Genomic DNA, 12,805 nt, shown 5'->3' with positions numbered 1-12,805 from the left:
TAAAGGACTGACCCGTCTGAATGCTCTTGGTGACACAGTTGCCTGGCTTATAATCAACCTATGCTTGATTACGATTTGTTTGATTTTGTCTTTGCCCAATGTGCAAACTCAGCCATTTCCTTTTCTTGTAATCCTCAAATACACACATATATTTACAGACTAGATAAGGAAGCATGTTTGGATTCCTAACTGGCGTTATAGTGTCTATACAATAGCCGATTGTTAAGTCTATTTACAATGGCTACTTGCACATGCTCCAAAGGAAGGAGAACAGAAGTAAAACAGAGCAGGATTTCTGTAATATTAGCACTTAACATAGAAAAGAACAAGTCATCTATTACACCAAGGGCATGGATTTCTTCTCAGATTCTCCAAAGCAACCAGCACACTTGATTGACTGCGTTCACACAGTGCTAAAGCAGGATGCTTTAAAGAAAAATAATTTGCTTTGGTTCACACAGAATAATAAACCAATAATGATGTGGGTTTACACATCAGGCTAAGCTGCAAAAAACCCAAACAACCCAAATTGTATTACAGATAATCCTTGATGTAAGACCACAATTGGGACTTTTTAGCGACTGTTCAAAGTTGCAGTGGTGCTGAAAAAAGTGACTGATGATCAGTCCTTGCACTGACAACGCTCACAGCAACTCTATGGTCACACAATCAAAATGTGGGCCCTTGGCAAACCGGCATGGATTTATGATGGTTGCAGTGTCCCAGGGTCGTGTAATCGCCACTTGAAACCTCCTCATTTGACTTCCAACAAGCAAAGTCAATGGCGGAAGCCAGGTTCACTTAATAAACCCATGTCTCCTTAATGTCCACGGTGATTTCATTAATGACCATAGCAAAAATGGTCAGAAAATGAGGTGCAACACCTGCCTTGCTTAGCAATGAAATTCTGGTCTGAATTAAGGTTGTAAGTCAAGGACTACCTTCCAGGTGAATGCGTGGAGGAGGAGGAGGAGGAGGATAGAACTGATATATTTCATCTCTCCCCTATTTCTTTAAACTATAAGAGAGAGTAGTAACGATCTACAGTAATAGAGTGAGAGAATTGATTCTGAAATTCTCATTATATTGTTTTATAGGCACAACCACTCCCTCAAAGGACCTTGTGTTTAAAAGGTGCCTCCATAGCACTCAAAGGCACTTCAGGAAGTTCCAGTCAGTCACTACATGGGCAGGGGCTGCTGCAGAAGGCCGGGGTCTGATCTCCCCAGAAGCCCATGCCAAAGTCACCACTACAGGACACACTCACTATTCAGTGTGGAGGGAGTACTTTCAGAGCAGCCTCAATTGTCCAATTGGAGTTGTGCAAACTCCCAGCCCCTGAGAACGTCATCAGAACTTCTCAACAGCAAGAGAAGAGGGAAAATGCAGCTTTCAGATTTAGTTTGAAAGGAATAACATCCAAATGATAGAATGATATTTTTTTTAAAAAAGTCAACGGGGTTATCTTCCTGCCATGGGTAAAAGGACATGTTACAACAGCACTAAAATCAAAAAGCCATCCAAAATCCATGAGGGCAAGTTTAACAGTTTTTGTGATGGTGTACCACTGCTCTCAAGTCATTGTGCCTCGCAATCAAATGTGCATTAGTTGTCTACTAATATGTGTAGCCCCAGGGTTGAAGTGAAGTGCTCTCTGAGTTTGGTTGTTTTCTTGTAGGTGTTTCATTACCCAGAGTAGGTAACATCATCAATGCTAGTCAAGATAGCCAATCAAATGAGAGCACCAAGGACCTCTCATTGGTTGTCTACTCCAACTTCATCCCAATGCAGTGAGATCTCTGTTCCTCACTCCTCACTCACTTCTCCATCACCGTACCACCCCAGGCTCAAAATCAACATAGACAGTAGTTCCATAAAAATCTTAATTTCCTTACCATAAATACTGCAATCCTGCAAAAGAAGAAAAAAAAGGTAGAATTAGAAGGGGAAAGTTAAATCAAAGGCCTCCCTTTTTAAAACAAAACATTCATCCCAAGTAAACAAGTTGTCTGAGCCCTCTTCGGGGTGTGGGGGGAGGGCTTAAGAGTGTGTATTGAGTGTGCATTGTGCAGACTGCTGAAATATTTACTGGCTTTTGATTAACCCTTGCTGAGTCCAGAGGTGACAAGAGATAAAGAAACAACTTCTTCTTCACACAACATCTAATACAATTTGGGGACTTTCATCACAACCAAGATACCACGGCCACTGGTCTTGAAGGCCATCTACACTCTTGTAGGTCATCTACATCAGGGCTTTTCAACCAGTGGTACAGGTACCATCTGTGGTACATTGGCACCTGGCAGGTGGTACGTGACCATCCTAGAAAAGTGGTAGCTGAACCAGTGGCATCACCACACAAGCCTGAGCGAGAGATGGCTGGAGCTGCAGGGCTGTCAGGGCTCAGCGGAAGCGCCAGGATCAGCGCTTCTTCGGGGCTGTCAGGGCTCAGTGGAAATGCCAGGATCAGCGCCAGGCTGGAGTTCGGCACTGATCCTGGCACTTCTGAGCCCAGAAGAAGCGCCAGTTAGCTGTAATGTTGCAGCATCTCTAGGGTCTTGTGATTTATATTCAGATGTTTGGAAATGATTCATATGGCACAGTGTCCCAGGGTCATGTGAAGTGACCAAAACCTGCTGCAACCACCCAGCAGACGGGGGGGAATAAAAACCAAACACCGTCCACCCCACCCCCACTGCCAATCCTCAACAGAAATGTCACAACCATGAAAACCTTGGACAGGTGGGTGGGCAGGCAGGTGTCTTGCTCGGCTGTGGCTTGGGGGGCACTTTTTCCAATGCCATTGTAACTTTGAACAGTCACTAAGCGAACTGTTGTAAGTCAAGGACTAACTGTACATCACTTTTTTCCTTTTTTTTTGGTCATCAAGTTTTTGACACCTTGCTAGGCGACTGGTGGTACTCGGATGTTGCCATATCCTAAAAGTGGTACAATGGGTGAAAAGGTTGAAAAGCCCTGGTCTACATGGCTGTATAAAATCTGCCAGTTGAAAAACGGATGCAACTCCATGGTATCAAAGCACAATTGCTGACATAACCTCCCTGGGGGAGTGATCTTTATTTGGTTGTGAAGCACCATGCCAAGGGCTTTTCTTAAATTCTTTTGAAAGACACTGCGATTCCCCGTACTTGAGCAAATCCTAACTCTTCTAAGAATGAAGGTATTGGGGAAAATACTGCAGCTGCCCACGTCCCCGTGCAATCGCACTACTTCGTTTATCGAACTCTGTGATGACTTTAATATGGCCTAATCAAAAAAACAGATCCACCAAATGATCCTGATTCCCCCACCTACACGATCCTCTATTAGTCATTTGCAATCAAAGACAAAATGGAGATCAGGGATAGGAAAGTTAGCTTTCTTTCGATATTTCTCTCTGCGGTTGTTGGCAGATGATTCTTATCGCAGGAGACTGGCAATTCACAGGCTGGCTGTTGCTCTGGTTTCGTTCTCACTGTGGGGAGACTTGGCTAGAATGCATTCACTGTGCCCACAGATGTGGTTTTCTGTTCCTGCATGAGGGCAACCTCTGCACTAACCAAGTGAAGGCATAGAGAGAGGCACACCTTCGATTGTGTAACACTTTGCCAGTAACAAATCACTAAAAAACATTTGAGCTGTGTGGGTTTTTTTGCTGCAATGTTACTCATCAGGCAGGAGATTCTGGACACAAGAAGAAACCTGAGGATTTAAAGCTGGGATAGATAACGAGATACTTTCAAAACCCACTGGTTATAAACATCTTAATTAGGAGGCAAAGCTCTAGTGCTAGAAAACTGGCTGAATTCAACTGATTTTTTTTTCCTTTAGTTTTTACAAAACCCTATTAAGTTCCACCAAACATAGTTTGAAAAATCCCATTTTGTTTTGGGTCTTTATTTGCATCGTCCCCAGATAGCTTACCCAAAGCAAAGGAATATGTGAGATGTAGTACAAAAAAATCCGGAAAGCCCCAATTATAGGGCAAGAAATACAGACTTCTATAGGTAGTCCTTGAATTACGACCACAACTGAGCCCAAAATTTCTGTTGCTAAGTGAGTTTTGCCCCATTTTAAGACCTTTCTGGCCACAGTTGTTAAATGAATCCTTGCAGTTGTTAAGTTAATAACATTGTTGTTAAATGAATCTTGCTTCCCCATTGACTTTGCTTGTCAGGTCACAAAAGCTGATCACATGACCCCTGGACACCAGAACTGTCATAAATACATGCCAGTTGCCAACCATCCGAATTTTGATCACGTGACCAAGGGGATGCTGCAAATGACCTAAATGTGAAAAACGGTGCTGAGACACTCTTTTTAGTGCTGTTGTAACTTTGAACGGTCCCTAAATGAACTGTTGTAAGCCAAGGACTACCTGTACTTACTACGAAAAATAAATAACTTACTGCAGACAGTAAAGTTTTGTTTAAATTGTCTCTTGACAATTTGAGAAATAAAAAGCAAGCTTATCTCATCAACAATGCTAAAGACAAAGGTGCCTCTGATTTCCTTGTTTCCCCAATACTGTAACCATTATCAATCAATCATCATTATTTTCTTCTTCCCTTCCCATCGCTATTTCCTTTTATCTCGTGTCATTTTTATTGCAAGAACGATGACAACAATTATGATGATGGATGCATATAACTTCTTAAGAGCTTTTTCAGCTGAAAAGGAGAGGGGTGTAAAATACGTAATAATTATTTTTGTTAATAAATAAATGAAAGCTGCTAGGTGACACTGCTGGTTTTTCTGACATGGAAAATAAAAGGAAAAAGTTTCTTCTGTTAAGGGTATGGGTGTGGTATTAATGTTTAGGGCAGAAATACTTGGCTGGAAGACAAACTATCAGGAGGAAAATAATGGGAAGCAAGCTCCTGTGTACAATTGTGAGAAAAGGGCACGGAGGTAATATATCGAGAAATACTTACCCTACATTAATACCTAACTTAGATCAAGTGACTACAATTCACTATTATTACACTACATTAATCCATTTTCAGTAGCAATACCCACATGAAAATAAATAAAAAGACTTTGAAGCTCCAAACCTGTTATGGGGGGGGGCAGGATATTATATAAGCAAGTAAAGTAGAGAATGGGCAGAGAGTCAACAGCTTTTTCTCTTTGCTACGGAAAGTGCCAACTCAAAATTGTCACTTGTCGTATTTAAGTAGTCACGAAGTGATTAAGAGCTTTGCAAAGAAGGACAAAATACTAGGCTTCTAGGTGAGATTAACAGAATAAACAGCCTTGATGGGGTAAAAGTGTGTAGCTGTCAAGGAGGAGGAGGAGAAAGAAAAGGAGAAGGAGAAAGAGGAGGAGAGGGAGGGAGGGAGAGGAAGGGGGATAAGGAAAAGGAGGAGAAGACAGGGAGGAATCCCAAAGGGAATTGTGTTTTGAGAAGAAAACAGCTCTTACATTTCCTTGCGCAACACAGGAAAACCAACCAATGGAAAGCTTTCACCACAATCCTGAGAACAACTGCGACTGCTAAATATCTCCCGGACGCTCAACTGGTTTTTTTTAAAACAGAAGTCCTACAGTATATGCACTCTCCCTTAACTTATCTGCAAACTACAAACAGAAAGGTACTAGAACAGACATGTCAAACACAAGGCCCGGGGGCCGGATGCGGCCCGTGAAGTGGTTTCATGTGGCCCGCAACGCCATCCTGGAAACAGTGAGGGAACAGACCCCACTGCCTTGGCACTTGCCCTGGTCCCATCTCCTTCTGCCAGAGACCCTCAGATCTGTCCCACTCCTGCCCAGGGCCCCATAGACACCCTTGAGGCGAACGTTGTAGAGCTGGCCACGCCCACCCAGTAGGCTATACGCACTCTAGCCATGCCCACCCAGTAGGCCACGCCCATCCCGGCCATACCCACCTGGCCCCCTGAGGGCAACCGCAATGCTGATGCGGCCCTCAATGAAATTGAGTTTGACACCCCTGTACTAGAAAGAATCTACTTCTGTTAATAAATGTACAGTTCACAGGTTAGGAGTTATCTGCTTCAATTGATGCGGGAGATATTTTCTTAAACCGATGGCAGCTTCTCTTACCTAGCCCTATACTCCAGTGCAATCCCATCATGAAGTTATAACAGTGTGAACGTTTGCCCGTCCGTCATTTCCATCACCTTAGTGATAAAGTTAGGAGAACAGGCTTCTCACTTCCCTTTGATCAATTCCAGTTACTTATTTCTTTAAAGACTTATTCTTTTGGGATGTCTCTTCCTTCCTCCCTTTTTGAGTCTCTGCATACCTTGATGCACATTAACCATGGTGTGTGTCTTCAATCCCTGTCAGTGTTGAGAGTTGGCAAATTAAAAGGAAGTGGGTGTTTGCACATGTATGTGCACGCAAGAATTTATACTCTCTCACACCCACATTACAAGAACTTTATTAGAAAAAAATATCACCTTTGTTGAAATGCATACGTTAGCCCTAAGGATCTTGGGTTTGACAATGTAGCATAGCTCTTGGAAAGTTGCTATTTGTAGGTTACAATCTGGATATTAAGACTGTATCACCTGATCTGATTGCCCTGCATGGGACCAGATCAGGGATAGGCAACCTCGGTTCTTTTATGACTCATGGACTTCAACTAGCTGACTCAGGAATTCTGGGAGTTGAAGTCCATGAGTCATAAAAGAGCCAAGGTTGCCTACCCCTGGAGTAGATGCAGGGATTAAGGAGATATTTATTGACTTAATTTTGTCATATTTTAAAACCAATCTACAAGTCAAGCTAAACTGTCATTCAAAATTCAAAGGGTTTTTGGAACTGAATACTGTAATGTTGTTCATCCGTATTTTTAAACACATTTATTAAGGAAAGACTGTACATTAAAATGCATGTGTGTGTGTGAAAATAACGTACAAAAGGCATTACAAAAGGAATTATTTGCAAAACTGTTAATGTAGTAAAATTCAAAAATATGCATATTAAAACACATGCAAATCATACTAATTGAACAATCCAGTTCAATGAAATCAACTTTCATCAACAGATTTGCCAAAGAGGAGAGGTGGGGAAAAACCAAAATGGACAATATTCTTTATGGCTGGGGAGGGGGAGGGGGATGCACAATTTTCAGGAAATGTTCAGAGAAATGCAAGCATCTTTAGCAAAAAATGAATACATCACTTTGGTGACATAACATGCAGACCTTTTAAGATTATTTGTAAGCATTCGAAATTCTCCAAAACTGCGATGCTGTGATGTTTAAAAATTCTTTAACTGTGCCACATAGTAGCATACTTTTAAATGTTCATCTATTTCTTTACATGAACATAGCTACTACTGTATGTAGATAGCTATTCTGCCAATCACAACTGAGTTTTTTAAGCTTTTTGTATTCATTCTTTTTTGACTGTAGCCAGTGAGGGGTTGTTTTTTTTTTCTTTAAAGTGCCAAAAATCCCATTCCATTGCTCCTTCACCATTTTCTCTTTCCAATACTCTGTCAATTTTGTTTGGACTGTTTGAGGAATTATCCAAAGTTCTCAGCCATAAACTGATAGCTGATTGGCTGTCCACATCATACTAAGCGATAAACTGTTGCACCTTTGTGCTGCTTGTGAAATCAATTATTTCAGCCATGGAGGACTCTGTGTCCTGTGAGCTTTGAGCCATACACCGTCTTGTATTCTTTATGACTCACTCAGCAATGAACTAAATCCACCCCACACATGTTCAATCACATTTCCCACTTATTATCATTTTACAGCGTGAGGCTGAGCTTTAACCTGCAAAACGCATTTAAAGGTATGTCGGGGTCTCAGTTACTAAGAGTAAAAACAACACAGAAGAGGGATCAGACTGCATCAAAGTCTACGTTTTTTTTAACAGCTTTGTTGGAGACAGCCAATGTGCCCGTGTCAGTGTTATACTAAAAGTTATTCTAAAGTCTAAAGTCTAAAGTCAGTGTTGTTAATGCCCAGTGGTTGTTTTTTTTTTCTTGTAAAAGAAAAAGGTGCCGGAACTCACACATGTCATACAACCTGCCTTGCCTACCCTACAAGGTTCCATCCAAAAAAGGTGCCGGAACTCCGTTCTGAGCGTTCTATGAGAAAAAAAGCCCTGCTAATGCCATCCGCTGATGTTGCCAAACTCAAAGCCTTCAGCTCTTGGACCACACGTGACAATGTGCTTTCCTTCAAACACATCCAGAGTCAGCCGCCACAATATCTTTTCCTCATAAGTTCCCACCTCGGAAACCACATGGCCTCAGCCTCTCCACTGCATAAACATGCAACGAACAGGCAGTGGAGAAAGTGCCCGCTTTCACCTCTCCTGGTGGTCTTCATTCCCACGAACCCAGAAGGAGCCATCTCCCGAGGTTTTGGTGCCCTCAGCGTCTGAACCCTTGCACCCTACGAGAGGAAGACCTCTCCCCTCCACCAAGCCCCCTCCTCCTCCCAAATTCTTCTTTCCCCCCCCCCGGCCGGGAAGAGAATCTCCTTACAAAGTTGGTGAAGACTTCTCCGCAGGTACACGGCTGGTGGGCCTGGAGTGCAGCAGACAGGAGGTTCAGTCGGAAGGCGGTGAGGAGCAACAGGACCCTCAGAGTGGGGCTCCCCATGGGGTGCGGGCCTAGACCTCAGCTGAGCTGGAACATGGCTGTTGTTAAACAGTCCAAGAGTCAGATCTTGGCAGCCTATCTAGGCCAGGGTAGCTGCCAGCGTGCGTCTCCACCCCTTTTTCACTTGTACACCGCTCTGCCCTGCCCTGCCCTAACCCAACTAGTCTTGCTGGGCTGCATTCTTGGACTGCTACTGTTCGTGCTGCTGCTGATAAGGACAACCGGAGTTGCGCAGGGCTGTCACTGGGAGGCGGGGGGGGGGAGAGGAGAGGGGATTTTTTCTTCTTCTTCTTCTCTGTCCCGTCCTACAAGGAAAACACGTTAGTCTGTGGTAGTTCACGAAAGCTGCTGTTTTTCAATTAAAATGTACTAGTTGGGGGTGGGGGGGAAGAGCGACCAGACGCTTCCTGATTCTTTTTTTTTTTCCCCTCAAATCAAGCAAATTTTAACTTCTTCCTGTGGAAATGCAGCCCCACTGAGCTTAGATGAATCATTTCCAGTCGTAAAGTAGTGGAGCAAAAGGGGAATCGGCATTCAGGGAGCAATTTACAGAACAGAGGTTGTCCACACGGGAGGAGAAAAACCGGAAGGAATAAGGAATAGAGATCTGAATCTTCAGTTTTCGGAGCAATTTGCAGAGCTAAACGGATTCCGGATATCTTTCCCAACCCAGAGCATTGTAAATACGGCACCATATATTGCAGGGGTGTCAAACTCAATTTCATGGAGGGCCGCATCAGCATTGCAGCTGCCCTCAGGGGGCCGGGTGGGCGTGGCCTACTGGGTGGGCATGGCCTACTGGGTGGGCATGGCTAGAGTGCGTATGGCCTACTGGGTGGGCGTGGCCAGCTCTGCATCGTTCGCATCAAGGGTGCCTATGGGGGCCTGGGCAGGAGTGGGACAGATCTGAGGGTCTCTGGCAGAAGGAGGGTCTCTGGGCCAGGGCCATGGCAGTGGGGGCCGTTCCCTCACTGTTTCCAGGATGGCTTCGCGGGCCGCATGAAACCACTTCGCGGGCCGGATCTGGCCCCCGGGACTTGTGTTTGACATGTCTGATATATTGCGTGATTAACTAAAGGTTTGCATTCAGCACCCCTACCTGTCTTCATACAGGTAGTCCTCGACTTACGGCCACAACTGAGCCCAACATTTCTGTTGCTAAATGAAACGGATGTTAAGTGAGTTTTGCCCCACGTTATGACCTTCCTTGCCACAGTTGTTAAGTGAATCCCTTCAGTTGTTAGTTAACACGGTTGTTAAGTGGATTTGGCCTCCCCCATTGACTTTGCTTGTCAGAAGGTCGCAAAAGGTGATCCCATGACCCCAGGACATCAGAACCGTCATAAATGTGAGTCGGTTGCCAAGTGTCTGAATATTGCACATGTAACCATTGGCGTGCTGGAATGGTCATAAGTGTGAAAAATGGTCGTAAGTCCCTTTTTCATGCAATTGAAACTTTGAATGGTCACTAAATGAAGTGTTGTAAGTTGAGGACTATCTATATATCCTACCCTGTTTTGTCTGTCTGCAGAATATTCCATTTATATTCTTCCCTGGGCACCCGTCAGTGTGGTATGTGAATCCACTGTAATTATGGAAGGCCTGTGTTTTGTCCCCAATGAGTGGGTAGCCACATAAATTGAATTAATAAAAATAAATATTCCATAGTTCCCATAGTAGAAAGGCCAGAAGGATCATCACCCCTGAGATCAAATGCTTCACGGTCATCTTTCCCAATCACCTTTCTGTTTATTTTTACCTTCAGACACAAACCATATTTAGATTCTTACGGTGGCCTTCCACAGCTTCATGCTCTCCAGTTCCACAGAATTTCAACACTCCAAATTTTCATGAGCATTAAAGACTGAAATTCAACATGTCTGGAAGACAATAATGTACTGGATATGATTATTAAAATTTGCTGGTTAAGAATATCTGTGATTCTACTTGATACTATTGCTAAGCACATTGATTTGTGCTTAGATTGTAAGCCGCCCTGAGTCTTCGGAGAAGGGCGGGATATAAATGGGATTAAAATAAATAAATAAAATAAAAATACTAATTAGAAAAAAAAAGACTCCAGTATCTGCTGGTTGATCTATAGAAAAGTTTTAAGAATAATGGATCTACTTTGTTCTTCAGCAGATTCTTGAAATCCATCATCTTGATGAAGTTGAACAGGCCTTCAGTCAAGCACAGCCCTGATGATTATAAAGGCAAAATAATAATAATAATAATAACAATAATAATAATAATAATAATAATAATAATAATAACAACAATGACAATGACAACGATAACGATAACGATAACGATAATGATGATAGTAATGTTGGAAGGGACCTTGGAGGTCATCTAGTCCAGCCCCCTGCAGTTGTAATAGAAATGTTTGTCATTATCTTTCTAAAACGTATTTTACAGCTCCCCAGTCTAGTCCATAGCTTTGGTACAGGTACAGGTCCTCGACTTACAACAATTCATTTAGTGACCATTCAAAATTATAACGTCACTGAAAAGAGTGACTTGTGACCATTTTTCACACAACCCCTGCAGGGTCACATGATCAAAATTCAGATGTTTGGCAACTGACTCATTTTTATGACGGGGGTACTGTATCCCGGGGTCATGTGACCTGACAAGCAAAGTTGATGGGGAAACCAGATTCATTTAACCACTTTGTTACTTACCATCTGCAGTGATTCACTTCATGACTGTGACAAGCAAAGTCGTAAAATGGGGCAAAAAAACCAAATGTTTCACTTAGCAAGAGAAAACTGGGGCTCAGTGGTGATTGTAAGTTGAGGATTAACTGTATTAGGTGGTCTTTCATCTAAATTCTAAGAAAGCCACCATTGCATACAATTCCAGGTCAAATCAAGTCAGCTTACTGCAATCTCCTGCTGTAATTACACAGGTCAATTTATTGTTATCTTCTGCTAAAATACAACAGCCAATATAAATTACAATTTGCCTGGCTCTTTATACTGCATGCCCCGCACTCAACTGAAGCGTAGGAAAGGGAGCTAAGAACATCTGACTGAACACAGATCTTGTGGGTTGGATGCACTGATAAGTATAAATTGAGATAAAGATTAAAAAAATCAGATAAAAACTGAGTCAAATCTGAATTTCTTACTATTAATCCAATGTACATAATATAAAGCTACCTAGACTTAGCCTATTGCAATTTTTTAAATTGCATTCCCTCTGTTTGTGTTTTACCAGAATCTTGAGATCCACCCATCAGGATCCACCCAACCACAAAGAGATTCACCATTTTAGAATTAAATAACTTAGAGTCAATCATTTGTTCCAGAACTGAATGGAGCTCCCTGTTCTTTCACAGAAACATCTCCTCCTGATTCCGCCAAATGTTATAAATTTCATCAATATATATTTAGAAGACTGGGCAGTGATAAAACAATCGGGAATCAGAATTCTGGCTAATCCACCAAAGACCCTGTGGAATGAAACACGGAAAACATCAAGGCTTATTTCAATGTTTATGAAACAGGACATAGTGGTGGGATTCCCTCCGAAGAATATTGAAAGAGACCTCACCTCACAAAGAGATACACTAATATTTGTACGTCACTGAAAGATGGGAAAGAAATGCATAAGCAACATACAAGACAGCATATATATTCACATATAAACGATATCAGGTTACTGAAATTACTACAGTTAAAGGTAAAGGTAGGGGCCAGTGCTCATCTCCGTTTCAAAGCCGAAGAGCCAGCGCTTGTCCGAGGACCTCTCCGTGGTCATGTGGCCGGCATGACTAGACACCAAAGGCGCACAGAACGCTGTTACCTTCCCACCGTAGTGGTCCCTATTTTTCTACTTGCATTTTTTACGTGCTTTCGAACTGCTAGGCTGGCAGAAGCTGGGACGAGTAACAGGCGCTCACTCACCCGCCAAACTGCCAACCTTCTGATCGACAAGCTCAACGTCCTAACCCACTGAGCCACCGCGTCCCTTCAAATTACTATAGTTAAAGTTATTTCCTGCTCCTGTTTTCCTTCAGAAATCAAAGTAGAGGAATAAAACAATAAAACAGGGAGGAAAACAAGAGCAGGGGTCAGTTTAGGAATGCCAGATGCCAAAAGAAAAACATTTCCAACTGCAAATTCTAATTGTTATAATAAGAATAAACTGTGGCCTTATATCTCTATATATCTAGCTTGATTCGATCAATTCCACTCATCTAGGAGCT

At 42.7% G+C, this 12,805-nt stretch overlaps 1 protein-coding gene and 1 long non-coding RNA gene across 2 annotated transcripts in view; one reads left to right on the top strand and one right to left on the bottom strand.

The window, feature by feature from the left end:
• IL17RE (interleukin 17 receptor E) overlaps positions 1 to 8,724 on the bottom strand; it is a 43,981-nt gene extending 35,257 nt beyond the window's left edge. The window contains exons 1-2 of the mRNA XM_083355983.1: positions 8,473 to 8,724; positions 1,896 to 1,911 (exon numbers count right to left, since the gene is read on the bottom strand). Coding sequence (XP_083212109.1) covers positions 1,896 to 1,911; positions 8,473 to 8,589 — 133 coding nt within the window. The 5' untranslated portion in view covers positions 8,590 to 8,724. The remainder of the gene's footprint in view (positions 1 to 1,895; positions 1,912 to 8,472) is intronic.
• Positions 1 to 12,805, top strand: part of LOC310636369 — a 431,277-nt gene that overhangs the window by 27,677 nt on the left and 390,795 nt on the right. The window lies entirely within an intron of this gene.

The sequence above is a fragment of the Vipera ursinii genome, assembly GCF_947247035.1.
Source record: "Vipera ursinii genome assembly, chromosome: 2".
Lineage (NCBI taxonomy): Eukaryota > Metazoa > Chordata > Lepidosauria > Squamata > Viperidae > Vipera > Vipera ursinii.
Note: the sequence above shows the minus strand (reverse complement) of the source record. Positions and strands in the feature narration are given on the sequence as shown.